Here is a 14177-nt window from a genome sequence, read left to right on the forward strand (position 1 = left end):
GGATCGAATCCCGGCCTCGGCGGCCGCTTTTCGATAGAGGCAAAAAGTAAGGCGCCCGTATGCTGTGCGATGTCAGTGCACGTACGTTAAAGAACCCCAGGTGGTCGAAATTTCCGGAATCCTCCACTACGGTGTCTCTCATAGGCTGAGTCGCTTTGGGACGTTAAACCCCACAAACCGAACCTCCGCATGTCATAACGAAGTCCCTTGTTTTCCCTACACTTGTTTGCTGATTAAAGTTGAGCGTTATCACCACGCAGCAAACGAAAACAGTAGCTGGCGGCATCGTGGTACATGTTGTAAGCGCGCGCAGTATCAGACAGAATTGTCACTCCACCGTTTCGCGACGAAGGCGGTAATCTAGAAGTATGACAGGTAACTGAGCGTATAGCTCTGTATTTATCATGTGTTGTTAACATGTCCTTCCTCACCTGAGTCAGCAAGCAAAATATGCAGCAGAAACCTGCGTGCATATATGATTCCTATGTGAGGGTGATTTTGTGGACAGTGAATTTCATGATAGGTAACGCAGATATAAAATTGCAATTACCTATCATGCATTAACAAGAATTTTGCGTACACGTATGGCGCACGTACATGGGAACGCTGCTGCGTGTCAGCTCCTTTGGTTATCTCGAAGTGAGAGCCTCTAGCTTAATGAAGGGTTTTTGAAGGGTTTATAAAAGACTCGAGGTTACACACAGACTCGACCATTTGCGACGAAGTTCAGTTGTACGCAAACATTCTAGCAACGTTTCAATGCGTGGTTGCCCTCTCATGACAGCATTCAACATTTATGCTGGTTATTATAACTATATCTTTCAGCGCAAGCATAAAACGCGTATCTTGCATCAAGCCAGAGGCAAAAAGTATAGAACGACATAGAGAAAAAAGGTGAAAATTTATCGGGAAGAATATTTCCTCGACATGCGCTGGTACGGCCTACTAAGTCAGTTGGAGAATGTTCGACTTCTTTATTTATTGCCGTTACACTACTACGTGCGATGAATAGATATCGGGCGCAAAATGAGGAGCAGTGAGAGGATGAGGCGTAGCGGATGCTGACGGACACGGAACCAGTTTCTTCCAAGGACGACTCGGTGGCCGTTCAATCTGAAATCATATTACTTTCTATATCGCACAGCCGAGCACCAGTTCCGTAACTGGACTTCGGCCCGAAGACGCTAAGCCGAGTGGGCCTGTGTCAAGTGTGGGACAAAAGGCAAAAGAAATAGTATCAGGCATCTAAAAGAGACTGCAGAGCCGACAGAACGTGAGTACGATGCTGGTGCTTTGGGTGTACGAGCAGATAGTAAAACGTTAGAAAAAAATAAGCACGGATCTGGAGTCGAGTGTCTTAGACGCAGCGGCGCTACCCAAGAGCTTGCTTATGCATCTGAGAGATCTTCGATCTTTTATGCACCACACAAGAATTTTCTCAGCCACAAATTTCTTTTTATTCGTTACGATAAATCAAAGAAGGGATGCAAGGCCCGGTTTAGAGAATGGGCGAATGTCGTATTAAGCTTAAGCAAATAAATAAGACGGGAAAAAATTTATGTATGGTAAAAAATTGCAACCTTTAATTTTTGACTTTTTTTAGCTTAGACTATAGTTTTCATAAAGATCGAAACCTGGTATTATAATAAGCAATCAGTTTTAGCGCTTTATTTTCAGTGTCTCCGCTTAAATTTGTATGCCCGTTTCGCAAGGCGGAAAGTTTGCGTTTGCTTGCGCAAATAAAACTAATGTTTATTAGACTTTTTTATTGAGCGCTAAGTGTGGTATTTTCTTCAGTCGCTGTGTAGCATCCTATGATGCATTTGATATCTTTTGGTATGTGTTTAGGGCTAATTTGGGCTGGCTTCTTAAGCGCTATATATACATATATATATATATATATATATATATATATATATATATATATATATATATATATATATATATATATATATATATATATATATATATATATATATATATATATATATATATATATTGTAGGGGTGTGTTTATTCGGTGAACCCAGGTGATTCCAGCCGCTCAGGGGAGACTCACAGCGAAGCGTCAGGCGTGGCGAAAGAGCAAGGCAGCGAACAACTTCTTCGTCCTTGAGAGCGGCAGCACGCGACGCATGTCAGTGGTTATATCGATGAAGATTACCACACTACAGTTTGGTGTATAAGACGTCTTCGATGAGAACACGGGCCGTGCACGCTGCTGAGGGATGAATGCGCTGGGATGAAGCGGTGCGAAGCGAAAAGTCGGGTAGTGCGGTGGTCACCTTGCGAAGACGACGGCAAAGAGATTCACTGATGACGGATACGGCAGCGCCCGTGTCAACAAGAGCGAGTATTGCGACACCGTCGACGAACACTTGTATTACGTTTGCGGGAGAAGACGGAGGACTTGAAGAGTTCGAACCAAGCGCAGTTCTTGCCCCGGGAACTGTGACTGTTAGTTTCCCTCAACAGCGCCGGTAGAACGTCGGGGAAGCGGTGATGGTGAACGGCGACGAGGGGAAGATGATCGGCGAGAGGTATACGTTTGATTGTCCCGAGGAACGAACTCGGAACCGGGTTGAGTTCTCGGCGAGGGCTGGTCGGCGTCGTACGTGTAGTTCCAGGGGTCAGGGCAAGAAGGTGGAAGGCGTTGGCGGCAAAGACGGGCTACATGGCCCGGCAGCCCACAAGAGTAGCAAATTGGCCGGTTGTCTGCGGTGCGCCAAGGGTTCGTAGGGCGTTGGCGTACCCTTGGAATACGGACATGGAACGCCGACCCAGGCGATGGTGAAGGATGGTTGGAAGGGGCGGCCTGGTAGGAAACAGGTGCGGTTGGCATTAGCGGCCTGGCCGCAACTTGGGCGTACGTTAGTGGTTCCGTTACTTGCGGTGGCACGGGGCTGGTCGGAAGCACTGGGCTGGGCGAGAGCACGGAACTGGGCGAAAGGACATCAGCGATATGGTCTTGCACGGCACGCCGTATGGTAGGGGCCAAAGACGGAGCCATGTCAGGAACAAGGCGACCAGTGTCTTGTAATTGAGGGACCAGGGATAGCTGGCGGGCGACCTCTTCGCGAACGAAGGCTTTTATCTGTTGAATCAAAGGGCTGTCCTCAGATGAAGTAGAACCACCCAGTGCTAGTGTAGAAATGGTGTCGTCTCTAAAACCGGACCGCCGGGTAGAAGCGCGCTGCTTTCGAAGCTCGTCGAAGCTCTGGCAAAGTTTAATCACTTCACTGACGGAGGCAGGATTTTTCAGCCAGAGCATCTGACACGCGTCCTCGGAGATACCTTTCAAGATGTGTCCGATCTTAGCCGCTTCGGACATTACTGGGTCGACACGTTTGCACAGGTCAACGATGTCCTCTATATAACTTGTGAATGACTCTTCGGCATGCTGTGTGCGCTCACGCAAGCGTTGTTCTGCTCGGAGTTTGCGAACTGCAGGACGGCCAAACACTTCCGAAAAATTCTTCTTAAATGCAGACCAAGATGGCAGGTCTGCCTCATGGTTGCGAAACCAGAGGTTCGCCACGTCGGTCAGGTAAAAGATTACGTTACCTAGCTTAATAGTGTCGTCCCATCTGTTATAACTGCTGACACGCTCATACGCCGACAACCAGTCGTCGACGTCTTGGTCAGCCGTGCCACTGAAGAGGCATGGATCACGCTGCCGTAGAACGCCAGAACACAGTACCGTGGTTGGTAGGGGCGCCGATGTCGAGGTGGTCTCGTCTGGCATGGTGGAAGCAGTGGTCAACGTGCGGCTTCTAAGTTCCAGGGTGGATGGGAACGTACCCAGCACCTCCACCAATTGTAGGGGTGTGTTTATTCGGTGAACCCAGGTGATTCCAGCCGCTCAGGGGAGACTCACAGCGAAGCGTCAGGCGTGGCGAAAGAGCAAGGCAGCGAACAACTTCTTCGTCCTTGAGAGCGGCAGCACGCGACGCATGTCAGTGGTTATATCGATGAAGATTACACTACAATATATATATATTTGCGCACAATTTCGCCCGACATGCAAAGCGATGTCATTGTCAAGGAATGAAAGGGCACATTTTTGAACAAAACCATGCGACCTTAGTTCGCAGGGGGAGGTCCCCGAATGACAATATTTCGGCACTGCGCAAGATCAGTCGTGTTCCCGCCTGAGCCATTCATGATCGGTTTGGGGAAGGAAGGTGTCTTCAGTACACATGAATTTTTGCATGCATGAGACGAAACTAAAATTCTAGCAGCTTCGCCATTCCTTTGAATGTCAGTGCACTGCAGAATGAGATGTGTAATGTGGCACTCAAAGCCGCATCGCCAAATGGCGGTGAATGAATACAGCATGGCAAACCACTGTGGTTTAAGAAGAAAATAAATCTTCGTTGCGCCGCTCTTGTAAACAGCTAAAGTGATGAAATGGTCGAAGAAATTTGTGATATCCTATTCCTGCTATGTTATCGCCTTGTCTGATATCGATTGGGCGACTTGCTACTAGTGTGATGACTCGATTTACTTAAAATGGTTCTGGGTCCACACTAGGCCTGAGGAGCTGGAGGCACAGATTGGGGATATAGTTTTTTAAATATTTAAACAAAACAACTGCCTCATTTTCGCTTTCAGGCTGGTTCACACTGGCGACGACTCGCGAAGGTCGCGCAACACGATTCGTCACGGAGGGGGCGATTAGTCACGAAGAGGTACCCCCGAACGAGTCACCAGCGACCCGTTAGTTTGAGGGAGTCGCTCGCTGACCGATTTCTTTCGACGCGACTTCAATTAAGTCGCAAAGCTACTGAGCCAATCCGCAGCGCTTCTGCCTCTTTCCAAGGCGGGAAAATTCAAGAGTGCATGCGCGCGTGTGTACGATCGACTTACCGCGCCCGCAGTTGTTGGGCACACATGTTAAGGAGCACTGCAAGAGGGAAGCGTACTATTTTGCATTTTTACCCGTATTCTTGGTCATGTTCTCGACGCTCGGGCATGAGGCGATTTCGTGATCTGCTATTTCGCGAAACCCCAAACAACAGCGTACGCACCACCGCCGCTTCCGTCTTCGTAGTAGCGCTTTGGCTGTCGAAACAGCCCTAAATATGGGGTAACAATAAGATCTTCCTCGCTGATAATTGCACATCTTCATACCCGAAATGAGTACGAATTAATCTGCCCCGAGCGCGGCAGCGGAGGCCGTAAAGGCGCGAGAGTCGGCTCTTCGTTCAAATCTCGTTCGAAGAGGGGGTTGTCGCGAAGCGAGTCGCACGCCGGTGTGAACACTCCTTGTCTCCCCGTCCGTGAAGAAGAATCGAGCCGTGCGACCTCCGCGAGTTGCCAGTAGCTCGTCGTCACTGGGCTGCGACGCTGCGTCGGCGTGGTGCGGCACGTGGGGCTCCGAAGTAGGGTTGGAATGCCGAATTCTGCTGCTCGCCGTCACTGGGCTGCGTCGGCGTGGTGTGACACGGGCTCCGAAGAATGGCTGGACTTTTGTCAAGGCCAGGTGGTGGAAAGCTGAATGCTGCCGCTCATGCCTTCGTTCAGCTAGCGGTGGGATGAGCTGCCAGGCCTGGAGGCGAGATGAGAGGGACCGAACTTGAACAGCTGCGCCAGACCCCGGGCTCCCAGGTCGTAGCGCAGCCCCAGTCTTCTGCCCTGCTCGTCTTTCGTTCGCCCGTCTCGTTCGCTGCCTGAAATTATTCCCCGACACCCCCCTCCTCGCTTTCCCGTTCGCCTCTTCTTTTAAGCCCTTTCGCTCCATGTTGCGCCTCCTTTCCCGGTTTCCGCGGCCGCTGGCCCCCTTTCTTAGCTCTCCCGCGACTTTCGCCCTTTCGCAGGTCCCGTCCCAAGGGGGTAGTCGGTATCTGTCAGGTTTCCGTGCCGCGATACCAAATGTGGGCATGCCTAGAGTTTGGCCACTCGACGCCGGCATGGCGCGGTCAGCAATGTCCAATATCACTGACTGGCGTCCGCAGCCTCGTGCAAGCGCACGAACTGTCCACTAGGAATTCTGCTGGACGGTTTACTCGCAGCCCTGAAATAGGTGGTAAGGGGTTATACGTGGCTGTAACCTTGCCTTTAGAAAACTCCTTCACATCATTTGCATGCTGGAAAGCTGTGGACATAAGCTTGCGTATGTTTAAGGGTGGTCTGAATTGATCCGGAGCCTTTTATTAAGGTGTTCCGCACAGCCCATTATGATGTCCCTCTCTTTAAAGTACACAGTCCGAGGCTGATTGATTTTTAGGAAGGGAAAGGCGCGGTACCTGTCTCACTTGTTTTCTGTGGACACCTTGACCGCGCCGTAAGGGAAGGGAGGAAGGTGGGAGTGAAAGTGGAAAAAAAGAAAGAGGAGCCGTAGTGGAGGGCTACGGGGTAATTTCGACCACCTGGGGATCTTTAACGTGCGCTGACATCGCACAGCACACGGACGCCTCTTCGTTTCGCCTCCATCAAAGTACACTGTCCTAAATGGCTGAAAGCTCTTACAGATTGTTAGGACTACAGTGAGGAACGCACAGGATAAGGTAGCTATGGCATCATCAAGTGCCAGGCCAAGAGCCGACGGAACACGACGAAGTGGTTCTTGGGTACGCTCCACGAGCCGCAAAAGGGTGAAATATGTGTTCCTTCCTGCTATATTCACATTTGTGCATCCACGTCGTGGCACAACCCGAGGGAAAAACAAATGAAACAAAAATTCGCAGCTGTTTATTAGGATTTATGGGACTTATACACGACACAGGTACTTTTTTACATCACGCTGCATGACTATGTTATCTCTTATGCAAAGAAATGGCAGAGACGTTAGTGCTCGTTTTTGAATAATTCATTGTGTGGTGGCAATTTCCTTTTGAGAGACACGACCGCAAAATGATACCCTGTGGCAGTGGGCATTTCTTTGAGATGAAGGCTTCGAGCTCAGTGAAATTGTTATAGCCATATGTGGACGGAGGAGTGGACACTCTCGCATATGCAACCTCCCTCAGTAGCATGCTCGTGATTTTTTGAGGCACAGTGTGTTCGGTTTCCATCCCACCCTTCCACATGAAAGGAGCTGGCTGAATTCACTGATCCTTCCAACTCCACCACGTTATCCGGTTTCGTGAAGTCACAAACCACGCCTCCAAGTCACATGCCCGGCGATTTTCACAGACGAAAGAGAAATGAGCGTCGCCGCGTCATGCACTTCTGATCTATGATTTTCCGGTCACCTGTCAAGTTGGCAGGTGATAACTACCACCTGTCAGAGGCATGCTCCTAACTGCTCTAGGCTGCGAGGCTTTAAGCGAGGGGTGAAAGCGTCTGGGTCTTTGTAACCTGCTAGCTACAACATGCCCACAGGAATGGTTGGAATTTTTCGAGGCTAAGAAACTTAACTGTTTGACGCCGCCGACGTTAAAGCCAACGACATGGCCGACACCGTCGTCAGATTTTTTTTTTTTTTGGCATGGGCGTGTCAGCACCCTCAAAATAAAAAAAAATACTGAGAATTTTCGTCATGGTTGCATCCTAGAGTAAATCGCAAACATTCGCTGAAGACCAGGCCCTGTTCACTGCCTTTGCCTGACTGGTGGGGTCTGAGCTGAACAGCCGCCCTACCGCTGCTCGACTGAAGCACTTCGTTTTAAGACGAAATATTTTATTGGCTTATAATGTCGTTCGCAGAAGGTGTCACACTTTGTGGTCACCCTAGGTCACGTGATGCCAAACAAGATGACGGCCACCATAGGCCAAGGTGGGCCACCCTGGGTCCACGCCCCCCAGAGGGGAGCGTAATACGGGTTTGTTACGAGAGAGGCGGTAGCTGGCAGCTGACATGGCCGGGCACTAACTTGACGTAGGCCTTCCTGACATTACGTTTGGCAGGAGCTGCCAACTCGGGTCTCTCCTGTCATATGGGAGGATGATATCACAATAAGCCTCCCAGGACCCGTGCATTCACGTTACTCATAGGCCACGCAGACACGCTCGGATAAAGCGGGACTTTATATGTTAGCTGGTAGCTCATGCTATCGCGTTATACCAATCCAGGTGTCCATGCGGCGCCTTTCATTCAGCACTTCCTAGAACGCCGCACCACACAGCCTACAGAAGCAGACGCAGTAAAACTAGGAATCAGCGAAGTTTGAAACAAAGGCTTTCGTCTTATCGCACTTTAGTGGTCTAAAGTGCCACAAAAAGTTTCGTAGATACCCGGAGAACATACGCTTTTCTTCTTGACTATATAATGGGACAGTGACATCTCGCAGTGTGATATCTTACCTGACTATAAACAAGAAAAATGACTCAGTGGTGTGCATATAGGTAGAACGAGAGGAAGAAGATGACTTACACGGTATGAAGGAGCACTGAACAAGGGTAGAGGGGGGAAGCCTCAGTTCGCAGGTCGAGCCAGCGTTTCGACAGGTCCACTTGACGAAACGTTGGCTCGACCTGCGAACTGAGGCTCCCCCCCCCCTTTTACACTTGTTGGGTGATGCGCATGTAATGTGCACGCAACTTTTTAAAGTGAGGATCGCTTCGGAAAACATAGTAAATCCTATTAGTGAAAAAGTGTAATCAAAGACGTAAGACAGTCAAGTGAGTACGGGGGGTAGGAAAGTTTGCTGGTGGGATACGTGACCACTGCTGGCATAGTGCGGGACCATTAAAGATCAATGGAGATGCTCTTGTTGCTCAATGGATGTCTTCAGGGTCGATGGTGATGGTTCGAACACACTGAGAAACGTCATGCTGAAAGAAGCTGCCTCATAGACAAGTTCCCTTGGCGATTTAGCACAACGCTTGCAGATGGTTATTCGCACATGCAGATGATCCGCGGAGGCGTCCTCGTCCGCCTGGCCATGTGCGCGGTTGTTCTGGGAGCTGTTTCGCGGCCCGCGTTCGGCCAGCAGTTCTGTGCTGATCCATCCACATCGTGGGCCGGCCGTCGGGTGGTGGATCTGTCCTTCAGTTACAACGACCGTACCGTCTACTGGGACGACGACGGCCGCTTCCGCATCAATGCCACCGTGCAATCCAATGAGGTCGAGGACTGGTACGTAAAGCATTGCCGCATTGTCATCAATACGGCGAAAATAATAACGATGTGTACACACTCTGTATTATTATCCTTATTCACGAGTCCGTCCTTATCCTTGTCCACGTACTAAGCATAAGAATGTTGTGAAACATTACCGTGGAAAAGAATACGTTAGCATCTGCCGACATTTCATTCCTGCTTCTTTCTTTTTTTTTTTTTTTGCGATGCTTACTGCCTCGGAGCATGCTTCTCGTGTGTAGTGAAGGCGTCGAAGAAATCGACGCAACCGTTGGCAAGACTCAGAAGAGGGAAAACCCGCTGTGGAGGACACGCCCCCACTTGGGCATGCTCAGTAGCCAAGCCACTGTATAATTTTAAGTTAGGCAAATACTATTTCGTATATTACGCATTTCTTAGAAAATGCGAGTCTCCATGCCTCTCAAAGGGCCAAAAGATTAGTTACTCGTTAGCATCAACGTTATAACAGCCAAGGGAAGAAAGCAAGGCTGCTTAAAATGAAAAATAAAATGTGTGTGAAACTATAGTGATTTCTAAAGAAAATTTCTGTTCCCATACAGTGCAGTGCGCCACTTACCGAAATACGTCCACAAAAAGAAAAAGAAACTGTAATTCTCTGTTTTCCAACCGAAACCTTGGCTGGAAGACAAGCAATTTGAGGTGCATGTGTCACCTGTTCAATTTATGTTGCAAACTGATTCTTATTTGAAAAGTAGCTGCATGCTAAATAGGAAGCAAAATGGTATGACACCAACGGAATCTTTGTCTGAACAGCAGTTACGCAACAAATTTTATAATAAAGAGGATAAATATTGGCACCCCCTTGTTGTGAGTTAGTGGTACCTATTAGTATATAGAAAAAACAAGTGAGCCGCGAAGTTATAAACAGAAAAAGCTGTTAAAGCACAGAAAAAAGAAAATTAAAAACATATATCAGAAAAGAAACTTTCTGGCATGATAGGGCCAGAAAATGTCAGAAGTTTTGAACAAAAATTTCTTGCAGCCGTATGAGTGCGCACAAATCGATGTTAAGTAGTTACTTCCAATTTTTTTTCGTGTCCACTATATTTTGGAGCAGTGATTATTAGCCATGGATGTGCCGGGTACCCCTTGAGGACCAGTGGAAGTGTTGGGGGGCCCCTTGATATTTTAGGTCCAGCATTAGGGAACATGAGTACAAACGGTTTAACACGACAGCGTTTAAGGCTCCGTTCTCTGTAAAGTCTGACGTCGGCGTTGTGAGCGAAGACGCCTCTTGCATGTCTCTGCCATGTGGCAGGTGGCATGTCTGGGCAGTGACTAGTCGGTGGGCTGTATGACGTCACCACACCACGTGACACGACCGAGTTAGTAGGGGCTGTCAACTTGGACTTGAACATTAACATTGCCAGGAGTGGAACTCTTAGTTCGGGCAAAATTTGGGAAATTTTTGGTGTTGGTAATACGGTAAAACATCGAAGGGACGGTCATGCAAATCCCGATGCACGAAAGCGAGAAATAAGCTGTATTTGCACTCCCGAATATTCATTTGATATATATTTACTGCAGCGAATGCTTTTTTTTCTCTAATCCAACATAATTTTCTTGCGGGTGAAGTTGTAAGGGGAAGGGGTGATTAAGTAGGCTGTGGGCGGCGCTTGTGAAGGGTGCAGGTGTGTGGGAAGATAGACTAAGGGCGGTAATGAGTGGGTGGGCTCCCATATTAGGTGCTGAGATGGTTTTGGGTGATGCCTCTAGAGGGCTGAGCTAGGGGGGTGGGAATGGGGGTCGAAGGTGGCGGTCAGTGGGCGGGCCTCTATATTTGGAGGTGTTGTGGCTATTGGGGGCGATGTTTTTGACGGTGGCGGCTTCCCCGACCGAGGCCTCAAGCAGACAAAGCCGACATTTTCACCATGTGCCATTGGTACTGATATTTTGTATTTCGCAAACTTGCCATAATGCATACTATAGAAACTCATGTCAATCGTTTTCTGCCAGAAAGTGAAGACTTTTGCTTTTAGTGTTGTCCGTTTGCTTCTGGGAGAAATTCTCCTTGCTTCGTTGCCTACAGTTCTACTTCCTGGAGAATCTGTGTCCTTGACGCCCTTGTCCCTGCACAAGTCCATAGAGCTCCATCGGCATGGCACCGACGGGGTAAGGGCAGCCTCAGTCCTTATCCTTCTAAGGGATACCTCCTCCAGTCTGGTTAAGTTATGAGGGAGGGGGTAAGCACACGGCGTGATGAGGGCAAGTGTGCTTTTCTGCAGAGAGGATGCTAGTATGGGGACAACAGAGCGGGCATCAAAATGTAGCTTGGTGGGTGGTGCATTAAAATTTGGAATTTGGCGTGCGAGGTTGTCAGCTTTTCTCTACTCAGAGTTTTCAGCATTATCTTGTGTCCAGTGTACCTGAAGGCGTATCTTTGTTTCCTTATTAAGTGCATGGATCTCTTGGGTAACACATAGTGTCTTTGTCACTCTTTCGTTGTTTTAAGGCGGCTAAGGAGTCTGTATAGATGTGGGCTTCTGTTAGGGATTCTATTTTATTTATGGCCATCATAGCATCGCGGATTGCATAAAGTTACATCATAAGAGGGTCTGGATGTTCTGTTTCGTATTCATTATGTACGTTTAGCTCTTCGTGTGTCGGGCTGGTAGCAGCTGTTCTGCCGCCATTTTCTATAATCGACGCGTCTGTATATGCAATACATGTTCCTGGGAGTACAGCAACCAGAGGGCTAGACGCCGGCTTATCTTTAAGACGTAGCTTAGTCGTTTTATTCGTTGTGATAGTCGTGAACTCCCATGGAGAAGGATCAGCCATTATTGACCAATGCGTTGTCACCGCATTGGTCAAGGACGCCATGGTTATAACATACTTTCGCTTCATATTTATTGTTGCCTCTCGCTGTTCAATGAGTTCTGTCAGTGTGTTGAGCTGCGCAAATTCCTGAAGAATAAGGATGGAGGTAAGTTTTGGTAAGGCCGTTATTGTGCGCATTGCGTTCCTATTTATTGTTTCCAACTCTGCCCACTGTTGTCTCTTTAGTATTTGGAACTGGGCCTGGTATAGTATCCTGGGTTGAATCATCGATTGTACGTCTATCTGTCTATCTCCATTAGGGCTTCTCCTCCCCTTGACGAAATATTTTTTATCAAGTGCAAGAAAGTTGCAGCTACTTTTATCATCCTATGGAGCCATTGGGTCCCTTTGTCAGATTTATGAATATCTAGCCAAGTACTTGTTAGGCCTGATTTTCAATCTTTAGCGTAACTCTTTTCGTTGCCAATTGTTTTCTTCCAATCTCATTTTCAACATGAATGTAGCTGGACTTTTGGGGTGATAGCTCCAGACCTGCATCGTATAGGTACTCATCTAGTGTAATTAGGGCCTCTTACAAATAAAGATTTTGTCTCTCAAGGCCTTTATTAGTAGACCCTATTGTGACATCGTCTGCGTAAATAATAAACTTCACCTTATAGGCCGTATGTATCCGAGCGAGTGTCACTGAACAACAATAGGTGGTGTCCGTATGACACGTGTCGCGCCTGCTGTGTGCCCTGTTTTTCAAAAAAAAAAAGAAAGAAAAAACTACCCTTCAGAAATCTCATGTATTTTGTTAAGGTTCTTGACCTACCAACTCCTTTTTATCTATTTTGTCTTGCTCAACGTTTTTTTTTTTTTTTAAATTCCAATCTACAAATTTTTCTGCGTACTTGCATGGGAAACCACAATGTGAGAGTTACATAAACTTTTCTTTTTGTGTTGTTTTTCCTAACGGAAACTTCTATTAATCCCAAGTATTTTATGGGCAGTGTCTTCTTTTAGTGCTTCTTTTTCCACTCGCGCGGTGTTTTTCCAAGGAAACAGAGGCTTGTAGTGGCCTATCTTCCCACTCGCGCAATTATGCATGCAGCGAAGATTGTGCACGACCATCTATGTAGAATGCGTTTTGTAGTGACATAAACTCCTTAACGAAAGAAAAAGGCTCTCACTGCAAGTGCCGAGTACTTACGAGCGAAGCAAGTTGACAAGCATTTGCCTACCGTTGAAAAGGATCGAACAGTCAAATGTTTTTCAACGGCCTCCCTTACAAAATTGGATATATCGGGCATTTACTTTTGACTGCATTAAAATGCTTTATGATTTATTTACACTACCATTTTTATGCTGAATAAAGCTTTTTAATTTTTGTACTTTTGAACCATGCTGCACTCCTTGATCATGCCCTGTATTTCCTGTATTTCAAATTTTATATTGTTAATAAAAATAAAGTGCTCATGAGTGCTAACACCTTCCAGCACGATTGTCAACGCAATTTAGCGACAGATCGTTAATGGAATATGATCCTCTCGGATTCCTTGCGTAAGACGCAAGGGGACATAAAAGTTAAAGCGCGATGTCATTTCCCTGCCTTGTCAGAAGGGGCACGGAGAAGTCCCCGACAACGCGCACAGAGGAAGGCAAGAGTCGCACACTCAGAAAATAACCCCTTCAGAGGGGGGTCTTATTCTCTGCGTTTTATTTCTCGGCCGAAAGCCGCGTGATGACCTAAACTTAGCTGGCATGCAGTGGCACCCTGTAGTACGCCGCGTTGAAGGAAGTCTTACTAAGTTTAGCTGTTCGCCCGCTACTTCGTTTCTAAGACAATAGGGCTGCGTCGCATGCCATGTACGATAAGTTGCGTCACCTCTGCAAAGAAATAGAGGAGGACAGAGTGGAGTTTACTTGGAGCAAGGAATGGCTTAGAAGTTGCAATAAACCGATTAAGACGTGCGAAAACACTGCTTGGCTTTGCTTGGTGGTTTAGCATTGAGACTGGCTAGAGTTTTGCAAAGGGTTAAACGCCTTTAGTTAGTTCGGTTTGTGGGAAAAGAAAGGTGTTGGTTAGTGTTGAAAGATGCAGCGTTGATTCACTTCTCAGTGGGCATGTATACCTAAATTAACGGCATTGAAGTTGGCTTACATATGTCGCCGGTTCGAATCCCTGCCATAATTTAGCCTCCAACTTCACTAGTAGATGGACGCTAAACGGGAATGAAAATGGCGTGACATCACCTTGAACGGTGCACAAAGAAGAGAACTTTTACACGAAATGAGGTGACAATTTTAGCATCACTTCCTGCTCACATTTTCTGCTCAAGCCACTCAGGAGGCAAGTAGGAATTTTGTCT

At 47.5% G+C, this 14177-nt stretch overlaps 1 protein-coding gene across 2 annotated transcripts in view; it reads left to right on the forward strand.

Annotated features, from left to right (window-relative positions):
- Window positions 1-1158: 1158 nt before the first annotated feature.
- Window positions 1159-14177, forward strand: part of LOC146191906 (uncharacterized) — a 28348-nt gene continuing 15329 nt past the window's right edge. For both annotated transcript variants that reach the window (XM_084600002.1, XM_084600003.1), the window contains exons 1-2: window positions 1159-1273; window positions 8795-9021. In XM_084600002.1, the coding sequence (XP_084456128.1) occupies window positions 8795-9021 (227 nt within the window). In that variant the 5' untranslated portion in view covers window positions 1159-1273. The remainder of the gene's footprint in view (window positions 1274-8794; window positions 9022-14177) is intronic.

Source organism: Amblyomma maculatum, chromosome 4 (genome assembly GCF_055883805.1).
Source record: "Amblyomma maculatum isolate TAMU_Amacu chromosome 4, ASM5588380v1, whole genome shotgun sequence".
Classification (NCBI taxonomy): Eukaryota; Metazoa; Arthropoda; class Arachnida; order Ixodida; family Ixodidae; genus Amblyomma; species Amblyomma maculatum.